The sequence below is a fragment of the Anabrus simplex genome, chromosome 6 (genome assembly GCF_040414725.1).
Source record: "Anabrus simplex isolate iqAnaSimp1 chromosome 6, ASM4041472v1, whole genome shotgun sequence".
NCBI classification, from domain to species: Eukaryota; Metazoa; Arthropoda; class Insecta; order Orthoptera; family Tettigoniidae; genus Anabrus; species Anabrus simplex.
This window is the reverse complement of record NC_090270.1, coordinates 244,984,721-245,006,973: the sequence shown is the minus strand read 5'-3', so window position 1 is coordinate 245,006,973 and position 22,253 is coordinate 244,984,721. Positions and strand designations below refer to the sequence as shown.

Sequence of the window (22,253 nt, the reverse complement as noted above, 5' to 3'; positions counted from 1 at the left end):
ATCTAAAGAAGACAGAATTAATGGTATTCAGGAGAGGAGGACACTTATCGAAAGGTGACTATATTGTATGTGGGGGACACACATTAACACCGATAAACCAGTTCACGTATCTAGGGATCACACTACAAGTCTCCGGGACGACCTTCTCAGTACACATAAAGAAGAGATTAGCTGCTGCACTTAGAAGCATAAGTGAAATCAAACATCTGCAAAGAATGTCGCTGGAGACGGCCATGAAACTTTTCCAAGTCAAGGTGCTACCAACGCTCACATACGGATTAGAAGTAATATGGGAGTACCTATCATGTAAACAGCTACGAGATCTGGAAAGCATGAAACCGAGATACCTTAAGAGGGTCCTAGGGGTATCTAAATTCACCCGATCCCAGTACGTATATGTCTTAGCACGGGAAACCTTCTTGATAGAGGATTTAAGATTACAAATGCCTCTACAGCAAACTCCGGCATACGAGGAGCTGTTACGAGAACTACGGGAGAAAAGGGACTCGATCGAGGAAAGCTTTTACAGTACAGACGCACTGATAAATAAGGATTGGATGAAAGAGGAATATGAGTTGAGACATTTGGTGACACGCTTTGCAATACACGGCTTTCATCACCGTATCTGTGCCAAGAAGTCCTACCACCGGGCCAGCCAGGAGTGTGTATGTGTACTGTGCAAAGAACAGTGTGATACATATCACGTAATGAAGTGCATGAAGAGAACAGTCTCTCTGAAGCAATTTTGCTCTGAACAAAGTGCTCCTTAAGCGAATTGTAATTTAATTGATGTAATATGTAAATTTTGCACATTGTGCGCAATAAAGTTTATTATTATTATTATTATTATTATTATTATTATTATTATTATTATTATTATTATTATTATTATTATTATATCTCATAAACGTAACGTGTTACAGACGTGAAAATTGGTATTTGAAGTCTCCTTTAAAAATAAAGGAACACGTACTTTTTGTTTTCGGAAAATCAACTTAAGCTGGAGATCGAAAATAAGTGAAGAAGGAGTTGAATTATCTTTATGAGGATACTTATCTCTCAAAAATTAAGATGTTACAGACTTGAAATTTGGTACATGGAATCTCTTTTAGAAATAAAGAAAAGTATTTTTCGATATAAAAGGGGACTGTTTCTCACACATAGAGTTCCATGTCCCGTGTTCCAGATTCAGGTCTGCCAGTAGCCTGGTCATCTTAGCCCCAAAAGGTAATGCCACAAATGAGGTTTACAAAGAGATTCTGGGGTAAACGAAATGCAGTTTTTCGGTGAGTTTTTATACTTTAGGGATTTACAGGTAATGTCTTAGTGTAATACCGAGGAACAAGTAATTTTTCTCAAATTACGAAATCCTCGCGAGCGAAGCCGTGGGTAACAGTTAGTGTTTCAATATTTTTAATTAGTTTAAATGAGCTACGCACTCCAATAGAAAAGAAAACCTAACAGAACAACTGTTTCATTTCGTCTGACCGTAGGTGTCTAGAATATCCTCATTTTGTTCGAAGAAATTTCGGATGTTCAAACCTGCAAATTACTGCCGCGAACAGCTAAAGTTGTAGCTTTCAGAACGGTGAGGCAAAGACGAGTCAAAATCAAGGTCATGGCTACAACCTTCCTCCAGTCTCTATATAAGGAACTCGCTGCCTAGAATACGTTGCAGTGAGTGATCCGAGTGAGAGGTAGTTAGAATGAAGTTCTTCTCGTCCACGGCGATAACGGGTGAGTGACCTTCGGAGCTAGTGAGCTATGTTTTTTCAAACGTTTCTTGTCATTCAGGTGGCTGATTCACTATAAATTTATTATTTTCTTAAATCATTTCAAAGAATCTGGAAATTTTATTACATTTCCATTGGTAACGTATTTTCAACCCCCAATTTCTCTTCCAATTTACGAATTAGTCATCTTGAATTCCAGTTCTATTTTCATCTTTCCTACTTTTAAACACTCTTCTCGAACTTACTCGTCTACTAACGTCATTCCACAACATCTCTGCACTGACAGCCTGGATCATACAGCCTAGCCGAACTGCTCGTCTCCTTACTATCAAATCTTCCCCGCCCAAACATTGTTATAATATTTTCATAACACTGTTCGTTTGTCAAAAATCGTCCAGTACAAATCATGCTGCTTTCCTTTGGAACTTTTCTACTTCTCCAATCAAGTAATTCTCCTTAGGGTCCCACAACCATATGAAGAAATATGTAACCCTAATTTACAACCACGTTAAAGTGATTACGAAACATGTAGCTGCATGTGGCTATAAACCGGAATGTCATGACATCAACAGGCAAACCACGGAGCAGTATTAACCTTCTCAATGCTTTATTTAATATAAATGTATAACTATTCTGCACCATACAATGCAAGAAACAATTTGATCATTACAGTAGAATCAGTCATTAATGTAGCGTCTGCTTTGTGACATCTACAACATCTAACTATGCATAGCTCCATCTATAGATTAGTTGTAGTTCATTGGCCTCTGAATCACAAGTTCGCGGGTTAAAACCTGAGAGACTTATTTGGGTACGCTTCTGTGCTGTAGTGGATAATGTGACCAGCTGCCACCCATGGAGGCCCGCATTCGATTCCCGGCTCTGCCACGAAATTTACAAAGTGATGCGAGGACTGGAACGGGGTCAACTCAGCCTCGGGAGGTCAACTGAGTAGAGGGGATTTCGATTCCCACCTCAGCCATCCTCGAAGTGGTTTTCCGTGATTTCCCACTTCTCCTCCAGGCAAATGCCGGGATGGTACCTAACTTTAGGCCATGGCCGCTTCCTTCCCTCTTCCTTGTCTATCCGTTCCAAACTTCCCATACCCCTCACCCCACAAGACCCTGTTCAGCATAGGAGTGAGGCCATCAGGGCGAGGTACTGGTCCTCCTTACCAGTTATATCCCCCAACCCAAAGGACATTGCCCTTGAGGCGGTGGAGGTGGGATCCTTCGCTGATTCCGAGGGAAAAACCAACCCTGGAGGGTAAACGGATTGAGAAAGGGAGAAAGAAAGAAAGAAAGAGAGTTATTTGGATTCCATGTCTTACGATGTTCACATATAAAAGATCTCTAGTTGCCTTATCGTGTTTACCAGAATGAAATGAATTAAAACTCGGCCATTGATCACCCAACAGATTTTCGTTTTCTTTGCCGTCTAGTAGAGTATAAATATGTCGAAATAGAAATCGTCGTGCAAGCATCTCACATAGCGTACAATCAAGAAGCCTGCATATGATAGATGAGTCAATAATAATAATAATAATAATAATAATAATAATAATAATAATAACATCAGACTGACAAAACAAATGTTTAATAAAATGATAAAGCTGAAAGTACAACCATCATGGTTTATAACTGTACATTAAATGACTTCAAAGAAGCAAACATTGACATTAAGGATACAAATAATAGGAGGCTGTATTTGCCAATGCGAGCAAAAGCTTTTATCTCGATCTAAAGGTAATAAAACCGAGGTAACAGTTACATTTGTGTTCACCAACAACGTTATATCAGATAACAGGTATTATTTCGGTTTAAAATTTTACCGAAGATAGGTTGGCCGGTAAAACAGAAAATCTCAGATAATAGTCCTTCAAGATGGCAGCTCGTAGACTTCTGTAATATTTAACCGAAAGAGAAAATCACAACGACGAGGTATATGGCCAAGATTATTCAAACCGGGCGAGTTGGCCGTGTGGTTAGGAGCGCGCAGCTGTGAGCTCGCATCTGGGAGATAGTGGGTTCGATCCCCACTATCGGCAGCCCTGAAGATGTTTTTCCGTGGTTTCCCATTTTCACACCAGGTAAATGCTGGGGCTGTACCTTAATTAAGGCCACGGCCGCTTCCTTCCCAGTCCTAGGCCTTTTCGTCCCATCGTCGCCATAAGACCTATCTGTGCCGGTGCGACGTAAAACAAATAGCAAAAAAGATTATCCAATAAAACGTCCTAGATGTACATACATACATAGTTTGAGGACTACGATGACACTGATTTTGGAACACGTTTTAAGTTATTCGAGACTGTCATGTTATCCATGATCGAACATAACCTGAAATTCACAACACAGAGACAGACCAAAAATGAATTCTCGATTGTAGCTTATATCTTGTACGGTACACGACTGGGTGATTTTTTAATGACGAACTAAAGAATATTGCGTTATATTTTGAGTGAAATGTACAATGTGTAGGCTGTTTTTTTCTTATTCTGTTTGATGCTAATAATTTCTGCCACCAAATTCAATAAGAAATCCTTCGCTTGGAACATCATATTAGACTTCTTGCTTCGTTTCTGGATAATGTTGGACATCATTTATTATCAATTATTTGCAAGCACCGAATATAATTTAAATGCCAGCCCCGTGATGTAGGGGTAGCGTGCTTGAATTTTACCCAGAAGCCCCGGGTTCGCTTCCCGGCCAGGTCAGGGATTTTACCTGGATTTCAGGGCTGGTTCGAGGTCCACTCAGCCTACGTGATTATAATTGAGGAGCTATCTGACGGTGAGATAGTGGCCCCAGTCTAGAAAGCCAATAATAATGGCCAAGAGGATTCGCCGTGCTGACCACGCGACACCTCGTAATCTGCAGGCCTTCGGACTGAACAGCAGTCTCTTGGTAGGCCAAGGCCCCTCAGAGCTTTAGTGCCATGGGTTTAGGGGGAATATAATTTAAAACTTGTTTACATTTCGATAGTGGTGGCAGCGAGTAGTCATTTCTCTTCCGTATTTCAGTATGAAAAATTTAAGGTTCAAATTCAGATTGAAACCAGAACTTAGTTTTGGTAAACCGAGATAATGAATGCTGCGGTGAATACAGAAGCGAACGTTATCCGAGAAAATGATATTATCCGAGTTTTGGAAATCTAGCATAACAGCAAAAGTAACTGACCTTGGTGAATACGGATCTTAGGGACAAAATTCATAAAGTTATTTTCTGGGATGAACAAGAAATAAAAAGAAAGAAGCCACATAATTAGGGCCCGGATGTCTACCCGCACGACGACGGTGCTATGAGGTTATATAAACATTAGGGGTTCAGCCCATTAGAACCCCTAGAGTTTATGTTACTCCCACTACATTCGGTTAGAGCGGGCTAGTCGACATTTCCTACTATCTAATTTTGTTACTAAATAATTTTGTTAATAAATAATTGTGTTAGTAGGAAATGTCGATTAGCCCACTCTAACGTAGTGTAGTGGGAGTAACATAAATTATAGGGGGTTCTAAAGGGCCGAACCCCTAATGTTTATGCAAACCTTATAGTATTACCGTCGTGCAGGTAGACTCTACTTGTTATTCGCTTCAGTAAGTTTGCATTCTAACCTATTACTGCATAAACATACGAGCCTACACATAACATAGAACAGCTCCGGAAACAGAAATCAGACCGATTGAATCAGGTGTGTCGAAGAGGAAAAAGGAGCACAGCAAGAATTAAGGTAGGCCTATTGATTTAACGTGCTCTGTAAAACTGCTATTCGATTAAATGAACAAAAAACTTTCTTTTCGGATTCTCGGCTAATATTTAGCTTTTTATTCTCAATTCCACCCGGTAGCCATGATCGATAAGGTGTCGAAGTCTAAATGGTCTGACACCGTGGTTCGCTGGTTCAAATCCCGTTGGTCGAAGAAAATTTCACCATCAGAATGTTGGCTGGGAGGGTAGGGAAGGTGGTGGTATACAATTTCTAGTCAATAGATTGCGTGCCAAAAGCCTGGCTTTTAATTCCAAACCTATCCGCAGTCTTCATATGGAGTGCGGGCATATGACGCTGTTGACGGTGATTCGTGTGCTATTCGACAGGATTATGCTATGTGCCGGCACCGGGTTTCACCCTCTCCCTTCCTACTGTCATATATCACGTCATTTATTTCATCTCATTAACTCCTCTGAGGAGGTTGACGTCAGAAGGACATCTGGTCGCAAAAGCTCGATACGAATTAATCTCACTTCATACGCGACCCCGCAGAGAAACGGGACAAGGGTTGAACATACATTTCGATATAATCTCAGATGAGATGTATAATTATTGATCACTCCACTTTCGGTTTCATATTTGTTCGTGGAAGTATCTTGCCAAGTCTACTGCAGTGATTTGTATGAAAGTTGGTATCTGACTAGAAGGTAAACTGGATAGAAATCTAGAAAAAAGTACATTTTCATTTATAAGTATAGGGGAGTTTATTGTTTTGTCCGATTCCTTGGCTGAATGGTCAGCGTTGAGAGGGTCCCGATTTCGATTCCAGGCTGGTTCGGGGATTTTAATCGCGTGTGATTAAATCTTCGAACTCGGGGACAGGGTTTTGGTGTTCATTCAAACACTCTTCTCTTCATATACAACACAACACACCACCACAGAAGCATGCGATATTGATTACATCCCTCCATATAGGTTTGGTGTCAGGAAGAGCACCCGGTCGTAAAAGACAGACAAATCCCCATGTGCTACACAGTTCGCACCCGCAATCCCACAGGTATGGGATAAATAGAAGAAGATGAAGGGGCATTTATTGTTTTATTAATATTTCTTAACTGTTTAAAATGTGCTTATAACTCTTCTTCTTCCCAACATTTTCGCGCTGGTGCAGAGTCCGCAGCTTTAATCCTGGCTTGGCTGAGTGGCGCAAACGGTTAAGGCGTTACCTTTCTGAGCCCTGGTTGGCAGGTTCATTCCTGGCTCAATCCAGTGGTATTTGAAGGAGATCAAATACGTCAACCTCGCGTCGGTAGAATTACCGCCACCTTTAAGAACTCCTGCGGGACAAAATTGCGGCACCTCCGTGCCTCCGAGAAACGTAAAAATAGTTACAGTTACGTAAATAGAATAGCATTGTTATTACTATTTATTCTAACAGCCAATTATAATTTTCTCTAAGAGGGTTTTAAATGCTCAAATAAAGGAGTAAGTGGCTGTACGGTTTATGTCACGCAGCTACTGTATCAGCTTGCATTCGGGAGATAGTGGATTTCAACCCCACTGTCGGTAATCCTGAAGATGCTTTTTCCGGGTTTTTTCATTTCCAAACCATACAAGGCTGTGCCTTAATCTTGCTTGTTGTTTAGAGGAGCCTAACATCGAGGTCATCGGCCCCTTGAGTGCCTTAATCAAGGCCACGGACGCTTCCTTCCTACTCCTAGCCCTTTTCTATTCCATCGTCGCCATAAAACCTATCTGCATCGCTGCGACGTAAAGCAAATTGATTAAAAAAAACCACCTGAGGATGCAAAATTATTGGAGAATAGCAAGCGGTATCTCCGCTGGGTTCCATGGTTCAAATCCCGGTCACTCCATGTGAGATTTGTGCTGGACAAAGCGGAGGCGGGACAGGTTTTTCTCCGGGTACTCCGGTTTTCCCTGTCATCTTTCATTCCAGCAACACTCTCCAATAACATTTCATTAATCACTCATTAATCATCGCCCCAGAGGAGTGCGACAGGCCGCGGCAGCCGGCACAATTCCCATCCTCCCCGCTAGAAAGGGGCTTCATTCATTCCATTCCTGACCCAGTCGAATGACTGGAAACAGGCTGTGGATTTTCATTCAGCAAGCGGTGTCTAACTCACGCTACAGTTATGCAATGGGGTGTTGTATAATTCTTAGGGGTTCTAATATACTGTATTCCTAATATGTATGCAAATCGCATTGCAGAACCGCTGTGCAAGCTCAAAGATACACGCTACTCTTTAAAATGCTTGCATCCTAACATATTAGCGCTCAAAAACCGGGCTCTAGAATATATTGTATCTGGCTGGGCTGCGAACTCAGATAGTAGAGCCCTGTCCTTCTGAGTCCAACATGGCAGGTTAAGGGATTTCAATGTACCATAATACGTCAGGCTCACGTCGGTAGATTTACTTGAACGCCAGAGTAATCCTTCGGGACAAAATTCAGGCACCCCAGTGTCTCCGAAAACCCTACAAATGTAATTAACCAATTCGTTATTGTTAGGAATAAAATAGCATCTGTTGTATTACTCTCATTTATTTAAAGATGAACTAATAAATGCGCGCACACACTCATACACACACACAATTATATTCAACCATGAATTATCACACCCATTAATTGTTTTCTGTTTACACAGCAGGCAGCCCGGCCCGTTGGTATTACCTGGGCTCGGCTATAATCCTTACTCCCATTTCTCCAAGTCCAACAAAGACAAAGACACCTCCGTACAGGACATGAAGGCCCTTGGAGGAGTGGAAGGTAAAGGCTTCCACCATTGTTAACCGCGGCACGTGATGGCGTAGAGTGGTTAGCTCTACGCCCGGCCGCCTTTGACCCCAGGAATTAACCGGGTATTCATTTTTGGTGTAGGCTGAGTGAACCTCAGGGCCATAATTATGCACCTCCGGAAATGGAAATCTCGTTTCTTAATTTTTACGATTTCCTGACGGGGATTCAAACCTACGTCCTTCCGGGCGAACCAAGCACGCCTTTACCGCCTCGACCAGGCAGCCCCTTTTCTCCAAGTCCATTCACCCCATACAGCAGCTGCGGGAAGACCGCTGGGTTTGAACACAATGCTACTGATTACACAACATGTGATGACTGTTCCTTGGTTCGACTCTAGAGATTTACACAGTCACATGCAACAGCTGAACAGAATTAGACAGCAGGACAATTCTCACGAAACGACCAATTACACCCACGATAGCGGTTTCCCTCGCTGACTCCCAGCGATCCTCAGTCCACAGAAATGCACAAACGCACAGTACCCCCAGGTAGCACACAGTCTTCCGTTCCTTACGCCGTTTTCAGTCCAGCTACTCACTGGAAACTCTGACATCACAACCACCTCGCTTGCAGCGGCCTTGTATTTATACCTCGATTGTGGGTTACTAGAATATTCAGGGTTCGGCTGCAGATGGAACATTCCCATTGTACCTTCCAGCAATTGTATGGAAAAACTTATTCTTCTTCTTCTTCTTCTGTGGTGCTCAATGCGAAGATTGGCTTGTAGTGGCTTCCCATCAACTCCGGTCTGTGGCTAGTCTCTTCATGTCCAATTATCACAACCCTTGTCGTGAATGTTTATTTTATATACCCCAGGCGTGGTCCACCTCTACAGTTCTTTCCTTCCACGCTGCCCTCCAGTATTGTGTGCAGAAGACTTTCATGTTTCTTCGGTGAGTAAGCATATTCCATAAACATGGCTTCTCTCCAATCCTTTTCAGCGTTTCTTCATTAGTGACTTTATCCACCCATGGAATTTTCAGTATTTTCCTGTAGCACCAAATTTCAAAGGCTAACATACGTTTCTTATCAGCCAAGCTAAGAGTCCAGGTTTCACTGCCATACAATAGTACGCTCCACACATATATCTTCACAATACGTTTCCTGGGACTCATACTAATGTTTTTGTATGTGAAGAGCTTTCCTTTTTTGTTGAACGGTATTTTGACTTGGTTAATGCGGCTGGCTATTTCTCTTCTACTTCTTCCATCTCCTGTTATTTTGCTACCAAGATTGCTAGTTAAAGAACAACGAGGAGGTTCATACAGCCATGGCGAAAATAGACGAAGGGAATAATAGAGGAAGGGCCACGGCATGCCCATGGGCGGGCTGGCAGATTCCCCCAGCTGGTTTCGTCATCCCCTTTCAGGTAATACCAAAAGGGCAGCGACAAGCCTGACATTCCCTTCAGCACGTAAAATTACGATTATTATTATTATTATTATTATTATTATTATTATTATTATTATTATTATTATTATTATTATTATTACAGTAACAGGGTATCGCTCCATGGCTAATTGATTATCATGCAGGCCTTTGGTCCCAGGCCCCCCTGTGGGCGGTGATGGTAGAATACATCCACGATATCCCCGGCCTGTTGCCTAAGGAGCGACGAATGGGGAAAAGTGGTTCTGAATTTGAGAGCGTAGGCACGGTTCCACTAGCTGAGTGAGGCATTGTTTCCACTTGCTTGTACCAGACTCCTCGCCATTCACCTTTCCTATCTGACCTCCCTTGGTCAGTACTTGTTCTCTTCTCACTGCGACAGTATTACGTTTGCAAGCCTAGGAAGTCTTATTTTTACGCTCTTCCTGTCCCTTGTTTTTTCTTTTAACCATACCTATCATTTTTTTAAAGTGTCAGACATCTTGCAAAATGTTCTTCTGAACAGAGTTATTAGAGGACGTACCAAATTGCACTTCGTCCTAAAACAGTCTTCATCACCACCTTTGGTTCCAGAAGTCCCAGGTTCGATTCCTGGTGGAGCATTGATGTTACTCTCGTTTGGTAGACGTGTGTGCGGGGGTGAGGGAGATTCTTCAGCGTAACATGTAATGCTAGGTAGAACCCCATCATCACCATGGCGCAGGTTCCCCATGGGAGTAAGCTCGAGAGGGATGAACCAGGTCTCTTTGAAGGCCATGCGAAAAAAGTCCGGGGTCCTTACAACTAAAATCAATACTCAGAGCAGTAGCGTGTTTTACTACGCAAAAATGTATTTAACTGCTATTCACAACTTCACTCGAGTTAGCGTTTTCTAATTCAGTTCTTCACTCACTCACTCACTCACTCACTCACTCACTCACTCACTCACTCACTCACTCACTCCAGTTATCATACTGCACACAGGCGCCTTGAACTCCTGTTCTCTAACACGGCTTCTCACTGGTCAGAGTCGATCCACAACAGTTCACTTCACAGTTCGTCACACCCCACGCGCGTAATCTAGATCGCCTTGATTCACCAGAGTACTCGCTGACGCACAAGACTCACTCCTGATTCGCACTGCACTCTTATAATATAGGCACTCAGGTGATTCTCGTAATTCTCACTTCAAGATCATTCTGAGTGCCTGCTCCAATGTTAATCTTCTTCTTTCTTTCACATTCTTGGCTATACAAATTTATCACAACTTCTGCTGTCATTTGGTGTTGATTGATGCCATTTTATTCTAGATGCTCAGCCTTTGTAACGAATTGAGGTATTCGCATGGGAAAGGTAGTAAGTCAAAAGTTAATTTTACAGAAGAAAAAATAGTCATGTCATCATTGTGAAACAGATTATATTGAACAAATATCATGTAAAATCAAGTAATTATCCATTTATCAGTTTAATACCCAAAGTTATGCTAATTATCTTAATGCGCTGACTTTCACAACCACTAGATGACATTATAATCATTTGGGATCCTGCGACCAAGATCGTCTTCAGAGCAATAACAAGGCGTGTAACGGCAACTGTCACCCATAGAAATCAAATTGAAAATAGACAGACCCTGTTAGAAATATAGTTCATTCCATGCTCTCCACAGTCACGGAAAAAGATGTTGGTGAGTTAAATATGGAGGGCAGCCATGATCTACTCATTATGTACATGTTACCTTTGTTAAAATTATTTGGGTATTTAGCAATTTCTATCGCCTCAGGAATGATTCTATGTATAAAATATTTCTCTTTATAAATGACAGAAGTAGCATCAAAAATGATTTGATGATCATTATGTATGGCATGTTCTGCCTCGGCAGACTTCTCTAGCTGGCAAATACATAGACGCCTGCGGTGTTCTTTAACACTTGTAGCTACCTTCCTACATGTTTGGCCAACATAAACCGATCCACAAGAACAAGGAATCATATATATTCCAGCACAGTTTAAACCAATAGGATCTTTGACACAGATAGAATTGGTAAAACTCTCAGAAGGCACAATACCAAGGCCATTTTAACGCCTAGTATCACCATAGGCAACTGCTTGCAAACGCAAGATAGAAACGCGTCAGCGGGTTATTAATATTACGGGACCTAATATCATTATTACAATGTTATGCTAATTATCTTTCAGGCACAAATTATGTGATCGAACATATTGTGAAAAGTAACTGTCTAATCAGTTTTGTCAGTTGACGTGTATGATTCAAGCACAAATTTCACGGTAAAACGCAAAATACTTTTCATTGAAGAAATCCAGCATGGCCAATAAGTCATTTTCTTTCGGATTGCTGATTGTTGGTCTCGTTCTAAGTGGTTGTAAGGACTATACATTGTTGATCGTGTGATAGGACCGCCCTTTCTCGAGGATGTTGTGCTCCTTCCTCGGTTCTCTTTGAATGGTTGCCTTGTCTTTAGTAATGGAAGTTCAGCTCTTTATCCGGCCCACAGTGCTAACCTTATGGTGTTGGGTATTTAAATATATCTTGCTTTCTATGAAGAAGTCACAAAAATCCCCGGACGTCATCATGATTACATGGAATGTTTGAAAATGTTTAGGCTCTCAGATCATTTTTGCAACTACTTCTGTGGCCATTGTTGGACACACGTAATGCCTATATATAAAACCAAAGACGTAGTATGAACGTCGTGTCAAGATGCTGGCAATAACGACTTACCATTTTGGTTGGAATAGGTTTCGGAGACATTCTGGAAACTAAAATATAACTATTAGCTATAAACAACGATTACATGCAGCTTACTGTCAACAAATGGCAAGGGTTATACTTAATTCCATTCAGAGGCACGGGCTGACTTACTTACCTTCTCCATGCCAAACCTCGTGGACTTAACACAGGTTCCATCTTGCGTCAATCGTAGAAGCAAATATATTTTACCAGTTGACGTACCGTACTGCCTTTTCAGTGTCACTGGCATGAGCATTTACTACTTTCTTCATGAAAAAACAAAATTTCGATTTTTTAACTTACTACCTTTCCCATGTCAACGCCTCAATTAAAGTACTTATTGAAGGCACAAAATTGTACATTTAACCCTTAGATGTGCAATTTTTATTTCTTTTAAATACGATACTTTTCATTTCAAAAGTAACACATTATTATCACAAAAATATTTTAAAATTATTTGACAAAATGAATATTTGTTACCAATTTGGATCAGTCAAATGTTAAAAGTTTTGAATGTTTTACGTACCGGTATATAAAAAGCGGTACGATAACTGTAGCTACTGCCACACTTCAGAGCGGTGCGGTAACTACAGCTACTGCCACACTTCAAAGCGGTGCGGTAACTGTAGCTACTGCCACACTTCAAAGCGGTGCGGTAACTGTAGCTACTGCCACACTTCAAAGCGGTGCGATAACTGTAGCTACTGCCACACTTCAATCTTAGGGATGCTCATGCTCACGAATTCTCTGAAGGAATCAACATTTTTATTGTTTTTCCTTAGTTTAAAGTTTACACCAATCCAGCTGATTAGCAAGAAAAGTCATAAAATAAAAGATTGTTCACTTTTAATAAATACACTATGGATTCCTACCAAGTTCGTCTGCAAGGTAGAAGTAAAAGCTTTCTTTCTTTCTTTCTTTCTTTCTTTCTTTCTTTCTTTCTTTCTTTCTTAATCCATTTACCATCCAGGGTTGGTTTCTTCCTCGGACTCAACGAGGGATCCCACCTCTACCGCCTCAAGGGCAGTGTCCTGGAGCGTGAGACTTTGGGTCTAGGGGATACAACTGGACAAGAGGAAAAGTACATCGCCCAGGCGGCGTCACCTGCTATGCTGAACAGGAGCCTTGTTGGGGATGGAAAGATTGGAAGGAATGGGCAAGGAAGAGGGAAGAAAGCGGCCTGGGCCTGGAGGAGAAGTGAGAAACCACGGAAAACCACTTAGAGGATTGCTGAGGAGGGAATCGAACACCTCTCTACTCAGTTGACATCCCTAAGCTGAGTGTACCCCGTTCAAGCCCTCGTATCACTTTTCAAATTTCATGGCAGAGCCGTGAATCGAAGCCGCGCCTCCGGAGGTGGCAGCTAATCACACTAACTACTATATCACAGAGGCGGGCAGAAGTAAATGCACCCTTGTAAAATCGTAAAACAGACGTAACAAGCAACTAAATTGTCCTTTGCACATATGCAATGCTGTGCATGTAAGGGTTAAAAAAATATGAATAGTAAGATCTACACTTTTTCTCTGAATATTCATTATTTGTTACAGCATTGCTGTTAAGTGTGGTCAAAGGAGATGACTCATTCCAAGCTGAGGACGCTCACCGTAATGTAGCGAAGGCCATCAACTCCTTCAGCACTTCACTCTACAAGGTGAACATTGTGTGATATGTTATTTACAATGATAGAAAAATGTTCAATTCTAATAATATTTTAATTGCTAGGTGCTGAGCGAAGAATCATCAGGCAACATGGTTGTGTCACCTTTCAGCGTGGAGACCGTACTTGCAATGGTGCTAGTAGGACTGAGAGGAAATACGGCTCAGCACGTATCTTCAGCCCTCCATCTACCTGACAGTCGTGAACGGACAGAACACGGCTTCAAGGCATTGTTTGCTTCTCTTCAGGTAACAAATATATCAGTCCGCTTACTTTGCCAAAGGTATCAAAAAATCTGTCCATTATTCATGGAATGCAAAGTCCCAAATATATAATTTGTAATTTAATATATGTTTTTAATGCCGTGTTTTTTGGCCGAATGATCACTGTAGTGGCTTTTGGCTCGGAGGACGCTGGGTTCGATTCCCGGTCAGGTCGGAGATTTTAATCGTGTACCGATGATTCTCGGAACACGCATCTTCATCTACACACATCACCGCAATACTAACACAGAATACGCGATAATGATTAAATCTCTTCGCCTATGTTTGGCGTCAGGAAGGGCATCTGCCTGTAAAACTAGTACAAATCAACACAACCCCAACAATCCCAAAAAAATTAGGGGTAAATACCAGGGAGAAGAGGAATATATTATTTTTTATATATATAAAGGTAAGTCGACGTGTCTCGAGATCGGTTAATTTAATGTACAAACGAGACAACCCGCGTGAATGATGTGAATACCCCTATTCAAGCATTTTTCACATAATTGTACAGCGAGGTACAGCGGCTCCAGTTTCTTTTCATTTATTTGACATCAGGTCTATCTTATTGGTAACCGGGCAAGTGACTGCTCAGTTTCGACCAGCTATCAGCTTGCACTCGGGAAATAGCGGGTTTTAAACCCATCCCTGAATATGGTTTTATGTCTTTTCTTAGTTTCACTTGCTTTGTCGAGTACCCCTCTAAAGGTAATTTTTTAGTAGAGGCTAAAACCTCTTTTGCATCTCACTTGCCAAATAATCAGGCAGACCTATTGGTCTGGTGAAGACTTACAAAGTCGTGTGCTGTTAAATGGGAGTTTCAACTCCTCCTTGCTTCCAGGTCATTCCAGCCCAATTTTCGTAACACTCCTCTTTTCTCGGAAATCACCCAGAACAAAGCGCTCTACTCGCCTATGGATCTTTCCAGTTCTCGTATGAAGTAGTCCTGGTTGTGGGTCCCATACACTGGAACTCTAATTTGGGGTCTTACCAGAAACCTATTGCTCTTCTCCTTTACATCCTTATACTCACATAACTATATGAAGAGATCTTTAACCTTTATTTACAACCTGATTAATGCGATTACCTTATACTGCCATCTAAGTACTTATAGTGGTCCACACGAGCTACTTTCACCCCATCAACACAGTAACGAAAACTGAGACGACTCCTCCGCTTCGTGAAACTCACAACCTGACTTTTCACCCATTGACAATCATACCATTGTTTGTTGTCCATCTCACAACAATGTCGAGTCCTTTTTGCAATCACTAACAACACTGTAAATATTTACTACTTTAAACGAGCCTATTTTGATTATATCTTCCGAAATGGCGAAAAGAGCCTACTACGATTGACCATAGAAGTCAAGAAAAAGGGGAAACGTGGACATGGCAGAGTAAATTATTATGTGCGCAGAACCTACAACAGTGGCTCTATACAGCAACCTTGATGGGAGAAGCGCAAAATAAGTGTAATTACTCATGACGGTCGCCAACTTTCTTTGAGGAAAAGACATTGAATGAAGTACTAGAAGAAGAAGAAGAACAATAAGACCTAACAAGAATATCAGATGCAGTATCGGCGCTAAGAAGCTCCCCCCCCCCCGACCCCCACCCCCCACCCCTAAATAATTAAAAATGGGTCCTTCGTTTCTTGATAAGGAAAGTTACAAGTTTATTTCGCAGTACAAGGTTGTATATTACAATGAATAGCAACGTCGATGATGATGATGATGACGATAATAATAATAATAATAATAATAATAATAATAATAATAAGAATAAGAATACCGGGCGAGTTGGCCGTGCGCGTTGAGGCGCGCGGCTGTGAGCTTGCATCCGGGAGATAGTAGGTTCGAATCCCACTATCGGCAGCCCTGAAGATGGTTTTCCGTGGTTTCCCATTTTCACACCAGGCAAATGCTGGGGCTGTACCTTAATTAAGGCCACGGCCGCTTCCTTCCAACTCCTAGGCCTATCCCATCGTCGCCATAAGACCTATCTGTGTCGGAGCGACGTAAAGCCCCTAGCAAAAAAAAAAATAATAAGAATAAGTTACACAATTTAGTTTTCAAACATGATGGAATTGAAATAATACACTTATATGCTACGAACACACACACACACCCAAGAGATGTATATCCAAATTATAGCAACCAAAACACGCTGACAGTCACAATATTAAGAAATAATCTCGTTCCTAGGACTAAATAATTTACTACTATTTACAACTCAACCGTCAATTGTAGGCCTGCTTACCTACACTGACTGCCGAGAGTTATAAACAGGCTCTAGACTTCAGTGTTTAAAGTTTTGATAAGGAGGATGTCTTTGTTATCGCATCGTCGCTGACTACTGGGTTCTCAGAACTGGTTAATTACTTCAAAAGCCGTGTTGATTGTTGTGAGTGGCAGCAAGGGATAGTTATTATTGGAACAGGCTGGGAAACCCGCATTCTTTCAGAAATAACTACTGTACTCCTATTGACGAAATAAGCTCTGCACTACGACGGCCTACGTTTGGAATAATTCCCTATAGTAAAACTAATACTGTGCTGCGTGCTGTAGCTTTATCAATGTGTAAAATCACTCTTCAGCTAAGAATTAAGAAATAGTCATGGGCCCCTCAAAAGCCATAGGCTCCCCCGCCCCGCGGGGTCAGCGGGGTTTTTATCACCGCCACTGATCAGATGAGTACACGCACATGAAATGGATCATCATGGTTTTCCGTCTTTCAGTGTTGAAATGGTGATTCATCGTTTGACGTGTCAAATATCGGACCCGATCTTCAAATTCGTGAAATTACTTGATCATTGTTCGTTTCCTTCTCTTTTACTTGGTCTGTTCATTTTTTGTGATATCTGAAGCCATCTATTTACAGTTTCGACTCACTTAATTTATAACTGTTAGGCTCCTTAGTCTTCCGAAACTAACTTTGAGCAAATACATTTATGAACTACCTGATAGAGAAAACATATGGTAACTCTGCTGCTAAGGAAACGATTAAAAGAGAATGACACATTTCCTTCTTGATGGAAGAGCATCAGATTCTATCAAATCACACTCAAATATTTAGAAATAAATACAGTGGAATCTCGATATTTCTAATCATCTCGGGAGCTAAATTTCATTTCGAGTTATCGAAGTTTCTATATAGAGAGAATACCGTTTTTGAGCATGTATAGCACATAATTGAATCATATGTATATACGGGCTTATACTGAATACATTATTTTAACAGTATTTAAAAATATATAAGCAAACTCTATTTTACGGCATCACTTTAATTATAACCCTTATTATAGTAATTTAGAAGACAGGATACAGTACATACAGCAGTGAAACAAGAAGCATACCTCAGTTAACACCTGTGGAAAAAAAGAATCCGTTAGTCCCTTCTGCTTGTAATTGTTAACCTTTCCTCCCTTCACACTGAAACTTCTCATCAATACCACCCAACCGGGATTCGTAAATGGAGCTTGTCATCCGTGACATTGGGGGGGTTGCTTTCGTACGTGACCAGTAATTAGTTCACACCGGAGAAACAGTGAGGCTTCGCCGATTTTCCGATCACTAGAAGATTTAGTTTTCCAATTCCCATCATATTAGCTCCCAGCATCACTGTAACCATTTCTTTACTTGTTAACTGTTCCTCACAAACCACAAATACCGTATTTCACTGTTAATGTTGCACAAAATTTGAGTTACAGGGTATTTTTTTTTGCTTCAAGGGAGGAAATTTTTGCTTCAAGAAATCGAGAAATTCGTGTAACCGAACTTCGAGTAATAGAGAAGTAAATACACGTGAAGAATAGGACAAACGTCCGGGAAATTTACGTTACTTCGAGATACTGACAGTTCGAGTAATAGAAGATCGAGATATCGAGGTTCGACTGTATTTATATTTATTTATATATTTATGTTTAAAACTTAGGAACATGAAATCTGGAACTTATCTTAACGATGTCTTAATTTGTATCTACTCCAGAATTTACTGCAGTAAGTATTTAAACAGAAACAAACATTAATATTTTAGTGTGATTTGATATGATCTGATGATTATATTCAGGAACGAAACATGTCATTCTTTAAGTTATTTCTTTCGCACGTGTAATACTGTTACCATATATTTTCTCTTTCAGTTAATTTGTAAATTTATTTACTCAAAGGTAGTTTCGTCAAACTAAAGAGCCCAAAGGGGCCCATAGACGTACAATATTATTGCGCAAAATGGATTGTACAATATATTCTTAACTACCCACAGACGTACAATATTATTGCACAACAATCGGGTTTGTGCAATAAATAGAATCGTGTGAAGATAATATTGTTGGTTGTGCAATATATTGTGCAAAGCGGTCATAGATGTACAATATGCGTGGCAATTTATTATAGTCAGTACTTGCCGGTATTTTGTTTGAACACACTCTTTTCTGTATCAGAAAGCCGTTTCACTTCCTTCCGGAAGTTTGTACGCAGAACTGACTTTTTAAAATAACTTCTTGCTTGTCGGCGTTCGGATATTTTTGACAATATTTCTCAATAAGCACCTCGTTCTGTTCACCTTTTTTTTATCGCGATTACTATAATCTTTGCTCTTAACGTCCCACAGAACCGGAAGGCCATGGCACACTCCGATAAACTGCAAAATAAACCTTGTTACCACTTGTTTGTCTGCCATCACGATACGTTCTCCCCCACTTGTTGATACCAACTGGCGGGAGGACGAGATATTGCACAATATTGCCAATACATGGCACAGTATTTTGCGATTTGCGCAATATATTTCAAACTTTTTTGATTTCCTACAATATATTGCACAACCCTCCAATATTAAATACACACTAACAATTATATTGCACAAACCAAACCAAAATTAACGTTCTATTCTCATTCTATATTGTGCATAACTAGAGAGGGGAATTATAAGAAAGCTTAGAGTACAAACGTATTTGAACAAGGCACACAAAGCTTCCACAGTCAGATTTGCATAAATATTAGCGATCTGAACTATCAGAATCCTTAGAATGTATGCAACTCACCAGCATAAATGTAGAGCGACTAGATTAAACTTGCGCCTTGTGCATCTCTATTCATAACATTCTCCTATATTCATTTCTTCACTCGCTTACCTCTGATCTGCATTTAGTGCTGTCGCCTAGGTGACAGAATTCCCACGAATTGTTTACCTACTCTTATCTCGAGCCATCAATTGATTCTATATATACCATTAAGTAAATCAGAAAATTAGAAATTAGAAGCAATAATAATTTGCTTATGACATGATTTTTGTATGTGACACTGATTTTGGATAAAATATTTCTGTCTAATAGTATTTTCTCCGTTAAGCCACCCCGTTTCCCGACCATATAGCCCAAGAAAAAATGTGTCCTTCCTCTTATAAGCAGATAGAAAGCCTGTCTGTGAGAAAAATTGGCTCGATTTTTATCACGATATTCATTTTTATTTTAGTAACTGTCAGACCAAGATTTCACTCTAATATTCAACAGTCTAGCAATTGTTTTCATCCAGTTTCTAATTTTGCTTAAAGTGTTGTGTCTCCAAGAATTTTAGATCACTTAATTGTTGATTTTCAACTTTGCTTCCACCAGATCAACTATTCAAACATTTCCTTATGATGCATTTCTATTAATGCTGAAGAGAACTGGAGACAGAATGCTCACCTGTCTATTTAGAATGTTCAGACTTGTCGTGTTATATAGCCTAGCTACTGTCAGATTTCTGATGAGCATAGCAACGTGAGTAGAAACAATCATTTCTTCTTATTCTTATTATTCTTAGCATTTTCCCTATTTATTGGAACCAGTCATTAGATAAGGGCACAAAATACTTTGCCTTTGCAGGGATTTATTGGTTCTTGAAAAAGTAGATCGCTTATTAGGGTGATCTTCAGGACAGTTTTCATTGCAGCCTAATAGAGGAAACAATTTTGAGGACCGCTAATCTAGGAGGCATCATGAGGCTATATTTTCTGCAACTTTACCAAGAATAACCCGTCAACAACGGGCGCTACTACTAGTTTTAATTTATTTTCATTCTTCCTGCAGGCATCTGAAAATGTTACTCTGGAGATGGCCAACAAGATATACGTACAAGAAGGATTTAAGATCAAGGACGAGTTTCGACAATCTGCTGAGAATAACTTCCAGTCGTCAGTTGAACTTGTGGATTTTTCTAATAAAACCGAAGCTGTGAGAAATATTATAAACCAATGGGTTGAACAGAAGACCAATCAGAAAATACAAGAATTGATAGTTGAAGGTAAGTAAACGTAAGCTTTCCGACAGCTTTCTCCAGAAATGTACCCTCCGATGTTAATCATTATTATCTTCCATGGATTAAGTCATTCAATCTCTTTGGCATCGTATTTAGCCATCATTTACAGGGATGTCCACATTCTCTCTTCCTGCAGGTTGATTTAACACATTCTGAGAGCCTGGTAGTATACTTTCTCGTCAGATGGATTCAGTCTTTTTCTGTTTATATGGCGATCGAATTTTCTGAACCCCTGATATTGGTAGATCCTGTCTAGTGATAACATCAGTTCTTTGTTGAATGTGCAGTAGTTATAGGGGTTAAACAAGGCCGTAACCTTTCAACCTAATTATTCACGGTTTACATGGATGATTTAAAGAAAGATATAAGATGGTAGTAGTGGTGGTGATTACTGTTTCAGAAGAAGTGCAACTGTGCAACCATCCTCTATTAACATTGATCATAGGGAATAAATTGAATCGGTTCGACCCTTCGAAAATTGAAGGTATCGGCAGAAGAAAGGGAAGTGCCAAGGAGGGCCTTATGTCTAGACTTGTAGGGTGTCCAAGCAATCGGGTGACTACCTATCCCAATCCAGCATCCAGGAAACTCATGATGCAAGAAATCTCTCACAATGTCTGCATTAGCCAGTTCAGTTGTAATAGAAACATAGTTGACCACACTAGCTCTAGTTTGTCAGAGGCGATGACCTAGAAGTTAGACCCTTCAAAACAAACAATCATAATTATCCTAGTATGCTGATTTTGTTCAGTAGACCATGTTTTTTAGTACTGACTCTGTCTTTTTGCATTATGATGTCTACAGGTAATCTGAATCCAAATACTGTGGTGATGCTCCTAAATGCCATGTATTTCAAAGGTCAGTGGAGTACTGAGTTTAATAAAACACTTACATCAAAAGAAAACTTTCATCTTGATACCAAGTCTACAAGACAAGTACAAATGATGCATCACATGAACCGCTTTCGATATGGAAAATTTGACGACTTGCAAGCAACGGTCCTGAAATTGCCATATCAAGTAAGTATGTACTTTACCAAAATATATTATTTAACCCCAATAGTGACATCTTGGAGTATGATCTGATTTATGATTCGGTGCTATGGTAGACTTGACCTGTTTTCTATTGTTGATTTGTCAGATGTCCACGAAACACTACTACCTGATCTTGTTGTTCTAAACTCATTTTCTGTTGCTTTTGTCGCGATATAAGGTATCCGTGTAATACTGGGTTAATTATTGTGTTGTTTGAGTGAATGTACCTCATGGGGAATAATTGTATCTAGGGTCTAGATGGCTCTGCGGACAATGTGCTCTGACATGGCGCTGTAAGGAATAAGTGCCAGCTCGGTTTTTAAGGCGTCGTTGCTTATTTGTGCTGTTTATTCGCGGGTTTTAATAGTGCACTGATGTTATCCGACGGAATCGTGGCTCTCATTGTTAGTTATTGTACTTGGTTATAATAGATTTGGTACCAACGATAGTAGGCATTTTAATCGATCTTGTTTCGTCAGTCATAGATTGCATGCTACCAAGCAAACCATCCAGTGAAAATAGCGCACGCATTTTACTACGTATAACTCAAGTTACTACCGATAGAGGCTGGTGAAGGGCCGCGTTTATACCATACTTAGTCAACATTCTCTTTGCAAGAGTGCT

General features: G+C 40.4%; 1 protein-coding gene across 1 annotated transcript in view; it reads left to right on the top strand.

Moving 5' to 3' along the window:
• Nucleotides 1-1,679: 1,679 nt before the first annotated feature.
• LOC136876391 (leukocyte elastase inhibitor) overlaps nt 1,680-22,253 on the top strand; it is a 35,315-nt gene continuing 14,741 nt past the window's right edge. Inside the window, exons 1-5 of the mRNA XM_067150305.2 lie at nt 1,680-1,737; nt 13,925-14,028; nt 14,100-14,282; nt 20,367-20,580; nt 21,400-21,614. Coding sequence (XP_067006406.2) covers nt 1,707-1,737; nt 13,925-14,028; nt 14,100-14,282; nt 20,367-20,580; nt 21,400-21,614 — 747 coding nt within the window. The 5' untranslated portion in view covers nt 1,680-1,706. The remainder of the gene's footprint in view (nt 1,738-13,924; nt 14,029-14,099; nt 14,283-20,366; nt 20,581-21,399; nt 21,615-22,253) is intronic.